Raw genomic sequence first — 16,325 nt, 5'->3', positions numbered from 1 at the left:
TGAAATTCACTCAGATAATCAATGGCTAAGTTTCTGTGCTCGAGGACATCTGGCTCATGACCATACAAGTCCTCCAGAGTGCCACGGAATTGCATTCAATCGTTTACTCGTTCAAGAAATCTTTATGGGGTCCCTGCCAAGTTCCAGAGTCTGCGCTAATTGCTGGGAGTAGGGACATGAGACTAATTCTCTGCTCATAAGCAGCTCATAGTCTATTAAGAGAAGACAGGCATGTAAATTTGAAAAGCTCCAAAACAAGTCTTTTAGGTACAATTATGGAAAACACAGAGCAAGGCATAGGAGAAAGACATCGTGTGGTGTGGAGTGGGACAGTGGCACAGCTCCTGGGAGCAACATGGGTGTAAAATGCCATGTGGCTGGTGCTCTGTGCGTCGTGCTGGTGGAAGGGACAGGCAGACATCAGGGAAGGAGAATCCAGTCCTCACTTTCTGGCTTCGCACACGCCCAGCTCTTTTGTTTCTCACGTGTCCTTGGCATTACTATTACTTTGATCATTTTAAATGCAAATGGAATCTATCAGTGCCCTGCTTTATATTATCCACTGGTTCTCCATCACTCACAGAATAAAATCAAAACTTCTTACCATAGAACAAAGGCTGTTCAGGAACTAGCTCTTGGTCCACCAACCCGGCCACATCCTGCATCACTTGGACCCCATGCACTGGCCCTCCATCATTCCAGTTCCTACCCTGGGCTCGAGACTCCCAGATGCATCCAGTTATTTCCCACACCAAAGGCTCCCTCTGTCTGTGATAGTCTCCCCCTCTTTGTCCAGGTGTCCAAAGACTTGCTTTTTCAAGATTTGATTTTAGTATCATCTCTTTTGTAAACAGTTGTAGTGGAAAGAACGTGACTTTAAAGTCTAATGGAGTGGATCAAAATACTGGTTCCACTACTTTAAAATTTTGTCATTGAATAGTTATTTAGTGCCTCTGATGCTTTGTCTCCGAACCACACAGAGACAATAGTACTCACAGGGCTGTCATGAGAGCTGGTGCAGAATGGGTGCTTAATATGTGTGTATTTCCCCCCCTTTTCCCCAGGCAGATTTGATCATTTCTTCCTCTGGTCTATCATGAATTCTCGTATATTCCTTAAGTATAGGAATCATCTTATATGTCATAACAGTATGGCATGCACATCTATCTTCTCTGTCTCCAGTCTACAACACCCTTAAGGAGAGGGCCAGTGTCTTACTCATCCCCAGCAAACAGAAACGGTTCCAAGAGTATAATAGGTGCTTGATAGATGTTTGAGGGGGAGAAAAATAAGAGGAAAGAGACAGAGGGAAAAAAATGAGTTTTGCAAAAATAAGATATGGCCTCCATCCAAGAGGATTCACAAACTAGTTGGGGAAGTTGGCCCACATACAACTCAATATAATAGGCGTCATGTTGTGATAAATGCCATAAAGAAAGCCAGGGTCAGAAGGGAGTGGTGCAGACTGGGGAAGGGTAAACTTCATGGAGGAAAAATAACGTGGTGGAGGGAGAATTCTGTCCACACACGTATGAAATGTCCACAGCTTCGAGAGGGATTAGAACATAGTAGGGTGAGAAAGGAGGAAGAGAAAATAGTTTCAATGTGTAAGAAAGCATTTGTTTATTGTTGTAAGGGGGGAAAGACCAGCTCACAAACTGCTCTTTCACATTAAAAAAAAAAAAATGTCTAGCGTTGTCCCATCCAGGTGTCCTTATTTACAATTCAGATCACCATGCCAAAGTGGTGCTTCAAGGTACTGTGGGTTGTTGGTCTAAAATTACTCATCACACTGCAGCAGGCCAAGCCTGGGGCATAGAAGATATGGGGGGTTTGAAGGGAGAGGAAGGGATTTGAGAGTGGAAATACAGAGGCTGTTTGGAGAGCTGTGGTTAGCAGCATGGGGGAAGAGGATGTGGGAAGGCAAACCTCAGGGTTGCGCTTTGGAAGGCGGAATCGAGACAGCACAACTGAGCCTTGTCCCGGCAGATCCTGCAGGTCATTCTTACCTGAGCCGTGAGGGGCTGCCAAGCAGTGCCGAGGGCCTCGCCTAACCCACGTGGGGTAGCGGTCTAGGCAACTTTCCCTTTTGTTGCTGACCTCCTGTTCTCTCCTGGGGAGAGCCCTTCTAGGTGAGGTCACTGCTTCCCTATGGGGAGAACTCTGGAAAACTTTCCATCAGGCTGAAGGGACCCCCAGGACCCCCCCCATCAACTCAGCAAGTGTCCCTCACAGTATACTGCACCTCAAGGCATGGACACAGTTCTCACCTCAATGCCCTTTGGGTCTAGCTAAAGTCCCTGTCAGTCAAGAGATCTGTCACTTGCAGAAAGAAATCCCTCAAGTCCAGACTGAGCACAAATATACAAACAATAATTTCCTCAAGAAGACAAGACAGATTGGCCTAATCCACACCCACCCTTATCAAAACGGCAGCCCACCACCAGCTCTAGGGAAGATAATGAGATCTTTACCTCCAGCAGAGAGAGCAAGGCACCCCGTGAGGAAGCACTTAGCCAGGAGACTCTTATTCAAAGTCTACTCTAGGGCTTACAAGCATGAACTTTGCATATCTGCATTCAAATCCCAGCTGAGCCGCTTGCTGGCTCTGGGACGCTGGGCAAAATACTGGAAACTCTCTGTGCCTCAGTTTCCACATCTGCAAGGTGAAGAATGCTATCCACCTCACTGAACTGGTATGATGATGAAACAGATTAGTTCATGTAAAGGACTTAGAATAGCACTTGGCATATAAGGGTTCAAGTAGTGCTAGTTATTAGGTGATTATCATCATTATTACTAATCCCAGGTTGTATTATTTCAAGATGTCTGGATTGCAGTTGATGTGCCATGGCATTAATGTTAGAAAGAAGTGCTGTTCTTCTCTCTCTACACTGTCCTTCATTCCCTTGCCCTTCATTGCTTCACAGAACACAAAATCATTCACTTGAACACGCTCTTAACTCCATTCTTAAATGCAAGGTCTTTGATGTGCTCCTTTCCACTCCCACCAGTGTCCACAACCATGTGTCTTTATAATAAATCGCTTGCAGGTTTGGAGCTCCCAAAATCGGGGAAGGAAATCTGAGGTAAGGAGCAGAGAATTCATCTCCTTGGCCACCCTGAAGCTCAAATAGAAAGCTGGGGTGGGAGGTGTAGAGTCAAATGCTCAGAATTATAATGTCTGTAACGGGAATCTGCAAGGGCAGGCAGCAATGAGGAGTGAGCCTCCCAGCAGGGCATATTCTGCCCCCCTAAGGGCTTAAAGTTGATTTGTAAAAATACCATGCTGGGCCACCTGGGTGGCTCAGTCGGTTAAGCATCTGTGTTCTGCTCAGGTCATGATCCCAGGGTCCTGGGATGGAGCCCCACATCGGGCTCCCTGCTCAGCAGGGAGCCTGCTTCTCCCTCTGGGTCCTTTTCCCTCTGCCTGCCGCTCCCCCTGCTTGTGCTCGCTCTCTCTCTCACAAATAAATACATAAAATCTTTAAAAATAAAAACACAAATACTATGCTGCCCAAAGAAACACACTTAGGATCTGATTCTGTCCTCATGCTGCCCCTTTGTAATCTTTCTTAGTAGCAGCTCCTGTGTGAAACCAATGACTGGCATTTTTGAGCAGGCTGCGATGCGTGCCCCTGAGGCAATACTTCGGTTACCTGCACTCTGGCCTCGGTGAGGTTCACCCGGCGGGCAAGGTCCTCTCGCACGAAGGCGTCTGGGTAGTGTGTCCGCTCAAAGACGCGCTCCAGAGCCTGCAGCTGGCTGCTGTTGAACGTCGTCCTGTTCCTCCGCTGCTTTCTCTTTTTCTTTTCCTCGGAGTTCAGCTGATCATCTGGAGCAGAAGAAATGGATGCTAAGGAGCTAAAGTCTCGTCCAGGTCCCCATTTACACTCTGCTGAATATCTACAGTAAGAGATTGTTTCCTTTGCTCACATTCTTACATCTCTAGTGTTAGAGCCAAATGTCACATTCAATGTGCAGATGAGGACAGGCATCGGTGCTCTTGAGTCCACCGGCCAAGGACCCCCCGGCAGTTCTGAGGTCTGGCTGCTACTTCTAAATCTGGGACCAGACCTGAACTGACAGGGAGACATTTCTTGCATGCTTCTTGAAGTCTGCCTTGTCAAAGATGGCTAAAGGAAAATCTTAACTTCTACCCATATTCTCTGGACTAATGTAGGGTGGGGGAAGAAGAGTAGATTGCCTTGGACCTCCTTTGTCTTATGTTATATTCTGTTCATTTGTACAGTTTCACAACCAGAGAAACCAACTATTCCCTGGTTCCTTCTCCTCTACATACCCATGCAAACACAAATGCAGAGTTAGTCAAACTGATGAGAGGGAGTCCTATTTTACCACGTGTTTTCCTGGAAACACTGAGTCATTCCTAACTGCATTTGCTCAGGGCTCTGTGCTCTTGCTAAGGCCAGCTTCCAAAGCCTCAGCCTAGATCAGGGATGGTGCTCCCACACCATCACCCAAGCCAGCATTGGCCTGGGACTCACCCAATGAGAACACAAGTACAGGGAACCAAACTGAAAGATCTCTGAAACAGTTTCACCCAGAACATTTGGGGAATCGTGACCCCCCCAAGGTTTCACCTGTCAAGATCTGCCCCCTTGTTCTCCTCTCAGTTCCCCCAAACACGTCTTGGCAAGCTGCTCATCCAGCCTGCCCAAGGAAATAAGAGAGGAGCGCACTCCAGTGATGCCACCCACATCAGCGCAGGCAGGAATGATGGATGTGTGAAGCTGAGCAGAACACCAGCTGGGTCACCATCACCAGCAAGACGTCCCTGTGAGGCCTGGTCACTGCAGAGGCCATGTGGTGCCCAGAGATTTATAGCACAGAGGTGCGGAGGCCCCAGACACATGCTTGGCCTGGTGAACTGGACTTATACTTCCAACGGCCCTCCCCTCAGACTCTCGGCCCAAAGAAAAACAGGAGCAATGAGAGTGAGGATAGAGGGAAATCGGGGTTTGGTCCCTTGCTCCACACGCAATAAAGAGTAGCTCTCAGCCATTTTTTCCAAGATAGGAGGTCTCCTATTCCTCTCTGAGTATAAGCACACAACACACTCAAGAAAGCAACCAGGGGCGCCTGGTGGCTCAGTCGGTGAAGCCTCTGACTCCTGATTTTGGCTCAGGTCTTGATCTCAGGGTCCTGAGATCAAGTCCCGTGTTGGGCTCCAGGCAGGATATGGAATCTACTTGAAAAAAAAAAAAAAAAAAAAAAGCAACTAGCTTGAATCATGATGTCCTAAAGAAAAGTGATACCTACCTGAGCTGTAATATTATTATTATCACAAATTGAGGGCATGTTCTAAATTTGGGTGTGGATTCAAAATGTAGCTTATATCCAGGAGCTCCTGGCCCAGATCTCTCAGTGCCTGACAATGGAGTCTTCCAAGTGGTTTTGATCAGAGATCCCTTCATCATGAGTGCTGCCTTCCCAGAACAGAAGCTTAGAACAGAGACTGTGCATTTCCTCTGGATATTTAAAGCACCCAGATATAGTAAGCACTTGTTGAATGTGGAACTTTTCTTGTCTTTAGAAAACTGTTCTTGTTGAAAAAAATCCATACAATCTCAATCCCATTCCTCCAGCTAAGAAGGTGCTGACACTTACTCTTTCAGTTTTAGGGTCATGTTCACAGTTGACCACCTCCCTGTTTTTTTTTCCATTTGTGGTATCTCCACCAGGAGCCTTGTGTTGAAGAAGTTGCTGTGACACTTTCAGTAAGAATGTCAGGTCTGCAGCATCCTGAGAATGGAGCCAATTTAATTATCATGATTTCTGGGATCGATCAAGGCCTGGAATATCCCAGCCAACATCTTGATTATACCACTATTCACCTATCAGCAAAATTCTTTTACAATTACATCCACACCGGAATCCAAACACCTGGGGTCAAACAGCGCTCAGCAGTGGCCTCACATCTGTGTTCTCCTTTGTATTTAAATATTTGGAGGCTTTCCTGTTGTTTTCATTCTCTTTCCCAAATCTTTTTTTCTACAGTTTTATCTGTCTTGTACTTCAGGTCTCTCTAGGTCATCTAGGCCTTTCTGACAGCACCACAACATGTATTTCATGCTCCTATTAAGCAGAGTTCTGGAAAAAATCTGTAGCTTCCATACCTGCCCAAGACTGAGACCAATTAGACAGATCCTAGGCTATTATGTTTATTCACATAAAGGAAATCTCTTATTAAGCCAATCCTATCATTCATTTGCTTCCCTCAGAGAAAAGTCTTTCTCAGGTATAGCCACAAATTCTAAATCCTTTATGCTGTTTTATGAGCCTTTTTTTTTTTGTACTGCCAAACTGTGATCAAGAACAAGAGTATTTTATGTTTTGTTCTTAGTCCTATAACCTGCTACATAATCTCTTGGTAGTTCTTTGAAATCTTCCACCTTTCACTCAAATTCCACTGACTGTCCACCGTAAACCACCAGCTCCCCTGACATGAGAGTAAGGGAAATGGAGAATTATAGTTTATGACACAGAATAAATAGCTATGATGAGTCGAAATGAGGCCAGCAAAAGTTTCCCAGTGAATGTTCTTGTTTTTAACAAAGGAAAACACCAGTCCAGATCATGTTGAAGGTGAGAAAAGACACACAAATAACAGGGTCCAAGGACTCTGGATCTGGCAAATGTCCTCCCATGTGCAAGTATAATGGAACAAGACAATGAGTGGGCAACAGAGACAGCTTGAGCGGCAGCCCCTGGGCTCGGCTGTCTTTGCTCACTAACCACAAACTGCGTGCTCCCTGTTTTCCTCCAAGAACACAGAAGATGGGACCCAACCTGTGTTGGGCCGCGTGAGAAGAGATGTCAACATTGCAGAGATTTACAAATGTGGGGCATTGGAAGGGCCCGTGATAAGCACTTTTTAGCAGATTCTGGATGCTGGTTGAAGAGAGGGGAGAGAAGGCAGTGTGTTTTTATCATTGGAGGAGGGTCATCTTTCCTGTAAAACCAGTTACAGAAAAGGTTGGTTTTAACACATGCTGCCCAAGGATACTGATGTCCAGTTGGACATCGGGGAGCATCTCATGCTTTGGAATTCTGAAGTGGGTAGGAGTCACCAAGCTGCAAAATAACCACAGAGGATGTGATGCATTTTTACCAAAATCGTAATATTTCTAATCCAAGGTGTTTATGGATTTTATGAATGATTATGTATTTTTATGTATGTTGTGGATGATTGAGTAAATTGCAAGTATACAGTTACGGCCATGATTTCTAATAAAAACCAGCAAAATGGCCTTGTGAGCTGGTGTATTTTCACTTGGAATCATGAGTCATACAACACTGGCACCAAATGAAGCCAGAGAAATTGTCTAATTCCACCCTCTTATTTTTTAGATGAGGTAAATGAAGCCTCGAAGAATGAAGTGACTGCCCCCAAATCACAGTACCCCAGCTGTGCCTGAGCCAGAGCGAGAAGCCAACACTCTTAATTCCACTCCAGTCTCAAGTGCAAATGACAATAGTCATGTGTATGAAGCATCTGAGATACAAATAAAAAACTATGACCCTGGGGAAATCTTATGGGAAATGCAGGTCTTTCCATATGAATTATATAAAGAGGGTCTAAGATAGAGGGTCCATGTGTATCACATGTTGTCATTCCTACCAGAAGAGTCATTAAAAAATGTAAATATTCTCATCTGGAATAGCTACTTTGATCCAGATGTTCTTAAAGTTTCTTTTTCAAAGGCCTCCATAAGTCTCTGCTTCATCAATTAAATATGTGCAGGGTGATTTTTGCACAGTAGCAAACCCCATTTTCCATCTTCTCTCCACATCCATATTTAGTCCTTCACTTTCTTAAGACACAGTTCAAAATCTCTGTTTTCTATGACACATCCTAAATGCGACCTCCTGTAAGACTTTGCTGATAACTTCCATCCATACTGATCTCTCCATTCTCCCAATCCCTACATATATTTTAGTATGTAATCAAATACTTTAAAAACCTTATGGATCAGTTCTATCTATGTCAATGTTTTGTCACCTCGATGCACTCCTATATTCCTATAGAAACGATTTAGGTTCTCTTGATAAGTTACATGACAATAAAATCTTGAAACAATCATGGTAGTATTGTGGCATAGAAGCAGTCCCAGAAAATTAGAACTTTGGTGATTCATTTGAAGTTTTAAAGGGCTGAATAATTTCTGAATTCCAATTATTCTTTTTAACAGTCCATAGCAAATAATTAGGTTAACAGTATCGTTTGTTTCTGGATAACTTTACCTGAGGAGGAAAGAACTTTCACCATTTCTTTTTCAAATAGGTTAGTCATCAGATATAGAGATGGGAAAAGCTGTGTGGTTCTGATTCCTTTGTAAATGCAGAAATTAGTCCTTCATTTTTATTCCTTAGTAGAAAAGCAGCTCCAAGATAAAGGAGGGGTTTAAACAAGCAGAAACACCCATGGGAAAGATGCTAAAGAGAATGGCATTTGTAACGGATCGGGATGAGAACACATATGAACATTGCTCCAGGTAAGAAAGCCCAAGTCCTAGGTGTGATGCCCCATGTGCGTTCAAATACAAGTTAAAGGGAACAATAGCTCTGTCCTTGGCTCCGGGCTGGAATTCACTGTGGACTCCACATCTGGCTGCCAAAGCTGCGCTGAAGGGTGGGTGGAGAAGACAATGTGAGGAGGGCCATCCTTAAACAGGAAGACCAGGTAGCACGCAGTGACCCAAGCTCACTATGGCCTTGCCCTCGCCAGGCAGGCTTCAGTTAACTCCCAAAGACCCTGACCCTCTTCTGCTCTGCATCTGGTGGGAGAAGCCTTGGAGAGTCCAAATAGGTCAGCCAAATATAATTTAAAGGTACAGCAAAAACATATTTTAGGAATAAAATCTGAAGAAAAATGTGTTTCGTATGCCTGAGTCACATCAATTTGGAAAGAAATTTGATGCAAGAAGATAAAACGCCAGCTTCAGTAGCAGAGACCAACCACCACATCAAAGCTTGCCTTCTTCCTTTTGGTTGAAAACATGGCAGGCGAGCAGATCTAAAGAGCAGCCCGCTGATCATTTTATGGGCATTGAAGAATGTTTTCAAAGGAACTTACATTGCACAACAACTACTTACTTTAATGGGATTTGTGTGGTTCAGGCCCTACAACCTTTGGAAAATTGAAGGGAAGTATAATTGCAAAAGCCACTAAAAACTGTTTAGCTTTTATTGCAAGGTCTATGAAAAGCAGCAAGATACAGCTGTGGGCATTCATTTGAGTTTCTTTGGTTACACTAAGCTCCAATTGCAATTAAGACAGCATCCTTTTAATATGTGCCCTGATAAATGGCACATGGGTCATTTAACTGGGATAACTTGCAGTGTAGACTGAGCTTAGCGCATCACAATGACCAAAGCCAAGTTTAGCAGCACCTTCTCAACAGCATACCTGGGATCCTCCACCACTGAATCCCAGCAACTCTCAAGACTGACCAGGTCTCTGCCAACTCTGATGCCTAACTGTGGGGGTGCATTCTCACATTGCAGCTGCTAGACCTTGAACTTCACATGATGGCCCTTGACGTGCATATTTCTTTCTTTACTGTCAACTTGGCAAATAACACTATTTACGTTTAGTCGAGTATCAGTCTTAAGCCTTAGAAAATAGCGTGAGAACACCTCAGATATAATTGGCAAAATACGTCCTTTGGAGAATAAAATGCTCTTAAAAGCATGAAATATTATTTGTAATAGTTTTGACCCCCAAGTTGAGTCAGTAGCTCCATGTAAATCTACAGTGGTTTGATGTGGAGATAGCTAAATGTTGAGCTCTCTCAGTATAGCTGACTCTCCTTGGAAAGACAGAACGCTGAAGAGTTCGAGGTATCCTCATGGGACCTGTACTGCTTTTGATTCTTCGTCTCACGTATTTCCTTGTACCTCTCCAGGACAAATACTATTCCAGAGAGTCAAAACTCCAAATTACCTTATCTACTTTAACTCTCTTAAGACGTTTATCTGAAAGCATTCCTGATTGGAACCCCCGAGGAGTCCCAATATAAAGTGAGCCTCCCCATGCAGTCCCATGCTGGAACCCGTGGTCTCTATTTGCATAATTTCCCCCATGCTGGCATCTTCCATGTGACTCTGAGTCTATTTTCTACTGTAACCTTGGAGTACAAAGTGTATATTTGCATTCAATGTTCAATAAATACAAATTAGGGATCAGATGTAGAGTATTTATATATTGGAATTATTATTATAGGAGTTCAATTGCTGAACAAATACCTTCTCTTGGATGAAAAATAAAATAAAATTCTGGCTTCAGATATGTAACCTACCCCCAATTTCTCTATGGATGAATCCCTTGTTTACCTAGTTTCATTTTCAGGTATCAAAAAAAAAAAAAAAAACCCAACCCGGAAAATGAGAATGTTCCCATCAGACCCAACCAAACTGCCATTGGGAAGTGGGCACTGTGGAGGGGGGAGTGGAAGGTGAACTGGCTTGGGAACCGAACGGGATGACCTGCACTCTCCCACAGGCCCTACTACTTACTGGCTGTGTGACCTTGGCTAAGGCATCTTCCTTCTCTGAGCCTCAGTTTGCAAAACAGTAAAATGGAAGTAAGACGACCTACTTCCTATGGTCATTTGACAATGTGATGAACACACGGCGGGCATACAGCCTGGCACACAGTAGGCATTTGGCAAGTGGTGGGTTTCACAACCACCACTGCTGTTACGGTTTCTCCCCAGAGACAGACTGCTCAAAACCACTGCTGTTGTTTCATTTTTTCCTTCTGTTCACTGTTTGTTGGTATTTAATCAGTAAGATTTCTATCACAGCATAACTGCAGAGAAAGTGAGAAAACCACTCACATATGTGATATGGCTTCGTTGGTTTGATGGATTGCAGGACTGAGATCTAAGAAGCTTGACAAATGAACAAAAGCTTTAAAAGTCGAGATCTGAGATATGGTGGTTGATCCAAAATTGTACCATAGAAGTCATGCACAGACATTTGTCTGAAAAGCCCCATTTGGGACATTTTTTGCTGCTAGTCAACTCCTGGCTTTCTAACAAGACAATTTTCCTTTCTCAATTCAGATTTTGGGGTAACATTAAGAAAGCAGGCAGATTCTACACTCAAAGACAGGTAAGCCATTGGCACCTTTAACAAGTAATCTCACTAGAAATGAATTAAAAGAAAAAAAACATGAAAAAGGAAGAAGGCCAAGGGCTAAAGCCAGGCTATGAAAATTCAATGATTTCCCAGCCTGTGTGCCTTGGGTTGACTAATTTAGTTGCCACATGTCTGAAAACACAAATCTTGGGTCACATTACTCAATATTTATTCAGTGACTTTTTTTTTTTTCTAAATGTCCGAGCACTTTGGTAAATGCCAAAGGGATAAAAAGAAAACCAAGAAAGGCAAAGTTCTGGGAAAAGAGTGAGTTCTGACTGAGATTTTAAAAGCTTTCTAAACTTGCCATATTCCAGGTGTGTGCTCCTATGAAAGTACTGGTATTCAAGTAGGATTACAAACAGAGCTCTAGATGAGCCGTAAGCTCCTGCCTTCTGCTGGTGGTGTTTCTCCTTTGTAGTGAGACTGTTGTCATTTTGTAAGAGACACAACATCAATCTTGACATTAGCCACAGAAATTGGTGTCTTCATGGGAGGTAACCACCCTAAGTCGTATTTTTTAATGATTCTTTTTTTTTTTTGGTAATAAACTTTAATGTTCTAAAGAAAAATCTTGGGGGAAAACAGGTTTAAAAAGCAAAACTGAAAGCAGAGAGCAGTGAAAGAGATGTACATGGTTAATGAGGAAGCTCAGCTCTTGGAAGGACAGCAGTGATGGAACAAGACTCTTTGTTGGATAAAAGACAATTGAGAGGCTATTATGAGGCACTTAAATACCTGAGAAGAGAGGCATGACTTTCACTTGCTCAACTTTTTAATCTCAAGTTGTTTTTTCTCTCTTTTTTTTTTTTCCATCTCAAGTTTTAACTACAGGGCAAGAAGCCTACAGCACAGAAAGCCACAGGGAACAGAGAATTCAGTTTTCATTGCAATAAGAGATGGAGCCAAGGTAATTCTGTAATGAGACCATATAGAGTAAAAAGGGGCCTGAAGAGAAAAATAAAGCTCCTTGCAACTGTTGCAACTGATGTCTTTGACATCAGACCTATATGAAGACCGAAATATGCTAACATGGTCAACATAAGAAGCTTGGTTTTTAAATGATGTTTAAGTGAAAGGAAATTAAAATTCTCTCTCTCTCTTTTTCAAGATTTATTTATTTATTTCAGAGAGAGAGTGAGAGCATGCACCCGAATGGGAGCAGAGGGAGAGACAGAATCTCAAGCAGACTCCCCGCTGAGCGTGGAGCCGGACACAGGGTTCAGTCCCAGGACACTGAGATCAAGACCTGAGCCGAAACCAGGAGTCGGACGCTTAACCGACTGAGCCACCCAGAAACCCCTAAAATTCTCTTTTAGGAATAAGAAAAGCCAAAATGTAAACAGTGATTTAAAGCTTAATAGTTTTTGGAGGAATACGCCACGCTGTAACATCTCTGCATTTCAATCTTGTCTGTAAAATGGGTTGTAAAATGTAAGATATAAACAACACATGTTTTTAAAGGCATACACATTTCCTTCTATTTTGTTTTAAATTCTATTACGGAACAATTGTAGACAGGGCTTCAGATGGGCAATCAGGAAGCTCAGATTCTAACCCAGCAGGATTACAGGTCAAATCAGTGATGTTAGGTCTTAGTGTCCTTACTGGCAAAATCACAAACTGGACTAGGTGACTAAGATCTCTTCCAAATCCAGCATTGTGGGTTTTTAGGATTGTTTTATATTTTCTGTATCTAGCCCAATGGAAAACTTTCAATAATTAATTGTTTAAGGCAATGTCTGAATCTTGTCCATTTGTTGTTGTTGTTGTGTTTTTGGTTTTGCATTGTTTTGTTTTGTCTTTGTTGTAGAACACCTTTGGCTAGATGATATATTGGATGAGGACTATACTATCATTACCCATACCTGGAGGAAGGCCAGGTGATTGACCTGTTCCTCCATAACCAGAGCACTCTACAGAGATCAGTCTCCAAGCTGGAATCGATGTGACTCTTTATTTTAAAAGAATTTGTTCACCTATAAGCACAGTCGAAAGAAAGAGGAAACCTAAAGGTTTCTATGAGACTTTAAATTTAGCAAACAGAAATGAGAATAACTGCTGTTTCTTTTCCTTGACTTCCTAACCATGGGTTAACTGACAGTAGCCTTGCTGAAAACAGTGTCTGTATCAGGCAGCTTAGGCTAATCCCCAAAGTGGCATGACTAACAACGGTAACACTCAATCCTGACCTATCACCTTATTCATTCATTTGAACAAATATTTATCAAGCATGTGCAGTATGCTGGGCAAGTAGGCACTCTGAGAAATACAAAGAAACATTGCATGTAGTCTGCCTTCAAGAACTTCATAACTGGTGTGGGGAAAGAAGTCACAAATACTTGAAAAGTAAAGTGACAGTAAAAAAAGATACTCCAGTAGGGGTGGCAGCAATCAGAGCCAATAATGGGCCAGGGAGGAGGGCGGGGACAGCAGCATGGGGGGGAGGTCAGAAGACAGTCTGCAGAGGCTTTCTCTGTCCTATTGAAGTCCAGCATCCCTCTCTCAGCCACAATGTGGCACACCCTACTCTAGTTGTGCTACGGACAGTGCTGACATTTTCCTTGTCTTTCATTTCTACTCTTCTTTAGTCTTGGTTCTGCCTAACAACACATCCTAGGCCTTACCTGTATCCATTGACTCTTTATATCGATGGCTCCTTGTCCTCCTCCAAGCCTCAGTTTACCTGTCAGCGATTTCCAAGGACCTTCTCTGATCACCAACCAGAAGCAGCCTTCCCCTCATGATCCTCTGTCCAGCATCTGAACCATCTGCCTTCTAACAACACTTCTGACCAAATGTGATTATTACTTCTGACCATCGCACTAGAATACAAGCTCCATGAGGAACATTTTCTGACTTGTTAACTGTATGTCCCAGCATCCAGCATTAGTGCTTGGCACATTTGAGGCACTTTTCTTGGAACACAGAATGAATATGTTAATGGTGCTTGGTGAAAATGCCTATTTTGGGGGGGTGCCTGGGTGGCTCAGTCAACCTTCAGTTCCAGTCATGATCTCGGGCTCCCTGTTTGGTGGGGAGTCTGCTTCTCCCTCTTCCTCTGCCTCTCCCCCTGCTCATGCTCTCTCTCTCTCTCTCTCTCTCTCAAATAAATAAATAAAATTTAAGAAAAAAAAGAAAGAAAAAATAAAATGCCTATTTGGCACACCCTGGTCAATCACATTCAGCCACCAAACCTGACAGCCCCTTCTGGGATGAGTTTCAGAAAAGAAATTTTCCTGAAATGAAGGTTTACTGCATTGCTTATAAGACATGTAAGTTCCAGGAGCATGTGTTATCCAGGCTTTTCATGTACTTTCTCTGTGCAAGACTTTGCATCAGTAATTATCTCCCCAAATTAGAAGGCAAGCCTCAAAGGCAGGTGAGCAAAGCCTGTAGAATGGAGCCCCATACTTCTTAGCAGCACACAATAAATGTTTGCTTTGATAATGATGACACATATGGAATCACTGACCATTTTAGACATGTCCTGGTGCAGTCATCTCTATGTGCCAAAAATTATGTTTAGCTTCAGGTTGTATTTTTCTCCTAATTAGTCATTTCTAGTCACTATGTTTTCTGTTCCTTTTCACTGGCAAAGGAGCTTGGGCAAAAGCCGGCTACTTCCTTCTCCAGCATACAGCGACATGACTGCCTGCCAACCACACCTAAACCTTAATTATATAGTGATTTCCTCTCCAAGGATGTGTGACTGTTTTAACTACTAAGGAAGCTGATGCACTAAGGTCACATGAGGGAGAAAAAAAGACGTTTTGGGCAAAACACTCAAAAATCCATGTGGAATAATCTTATTCCACTGAATCATGTCCCCTGTGTTGAACAGTCCTAAAGAACTCCTTGTCATAAGTGATTCTGTCCACCTGGAGTGGAAACCTATGAGTAATCTATGTGTCACTGTGACTCATGTCATGGCCACCACTACCAGCTCCCCATCATCTGAAAGTTGGCAAGAAGAATTCGTACTGCTCAACTCATAACAGGCAGAAGCCAGGATAGAGGAAAGACCTAATAACAAATTTTATTGACTGAAAGTAAAGATAATCAGGGGCGCTTGGGTGTTTCAATCAGTTGAGCTTCTGACTTTTGAGCTCAAGCTCAGGTCTGATCTCAGGGTTGTGAGTTCAAGCCCCATGTTGGGTTCCACGCTACGCTTGGAGTCTACTTAAAACAAAACAAAACAAAAAAAACAAAAAAAAAACCAGAAAAGAAAAGAAAGAAAGAAAAAGAAAACCAGAGGAGGATAACCAAGGGTAAGAACAATGGCTTCTAAGTTTCCACCTAAATGGTTCTCTTCCTCGGCATCTGTTTCCAATGTGCCTTCAGGGCCAATGCAAGCATTTTTCCTTCCAGTTCCATGAGTATTTTATTTATTTATTTTTTTCAGATGTCTCCTAGTTTTAGATTTTTTTTCAAATTTGCAAATTACTTCCCTTAAAGGACTTTGAGAGCAATATGTTGAAGCAAGAGGAAGGACAAACGGGGGTAGGCGGGTCTGTCATTCCACCATAGAGCCATTCCTCAATCACCGATAGAACTTTCTTTTGCCAACTTTCTTCTTCTTCTCTATTCTTTTGGGATTCCAATTCAAATGGCACAGAGTTTAATGACCTGCTTAACTTACTTTGAAGCCAGCACCTTTAAAATAAAGTATCTTAGGGATAAACAGGAAGATTTTATGAACTCAGGGGACCCCTATAAAAACATATACTGATTAGGAGGGTAAGTGGGAGAAGAGATTTTGGAAAATCAGATTTTATAAACAAAATATTTGCCATAAGTTGATTAAAAGAAAGAATATATATATGATAGTGGATTTAGGCAAAAGTGGGGACATCCTAAATTACATATTTACAATTTTTTATCTAGCCAAAGGAGTTATTTTTTTAATTAACATATAATGTATTATTTGTTTCAGGGATACAGGTCTGTGATTCATCAGTTTTACACGATTCACAGTGCTCACCATAGCATGTACCCTCCCCAATGTCCATCACCCATTCCTCCATCCCCCCACCCCCTCCTCTCCAACAACCCTCAGTTTATTTCCTGAGATTAAGAGTCTCTTATGGTTTGTCCAAAGAGGGAGTTATTTACAACGAAATCTGCTCCTTTTTTGCTATTCAGACATGTTTTGC

At 42.7% G+C, this 16,325-nt stretch overlaps 1 protein-coding gene across 2 annotated transcripts in view; it reads right to left on the bottom strand.

The window, feature by feature from the left end:
* PRRX1 (paired related homeobox 1) overlaps positions 1–16,325 on the bottom strand; it is a 74,123-nt gene that overhangs the window by 14,015 nt on the left and 43,783 nt on the right. For both annotated transcript variants that reach the window (XM_025878183.2, XM_073900004.1), the window contains exon 2: positions 3,660–3,835. In XM_025878183.2, coding sequence (XP_025733968.1) covers positions 3,660–3,835 — 176 coding nt within the window. The remainder of the gene's footprint in view (positions 1–3,659; positions 3,836–16,325) is intronic.

This window comes from Callorhinus ursinus, unplaced genomic scaffold (assembly GCF_003265705.2).
Source record: "Callorhinus ursinus isolate GAN/ISIS: 27379988/994484 unplaced genomic scaffold, GSC_fseal_2.0 scaffold13, whole genome shotgun sequence".
Taxonomy (NCBI): Eukaryota; Metazoa; Chordata; class Mammalia; order Carnivora; family Otariidae; genus Callorhinus; species Callorhinus ursinus.
The sequence above is the reverse complement of the archived record's forward strand: the minus strand, read 5'-3'. Positions and strand labels throughout refer to the sequence as shown.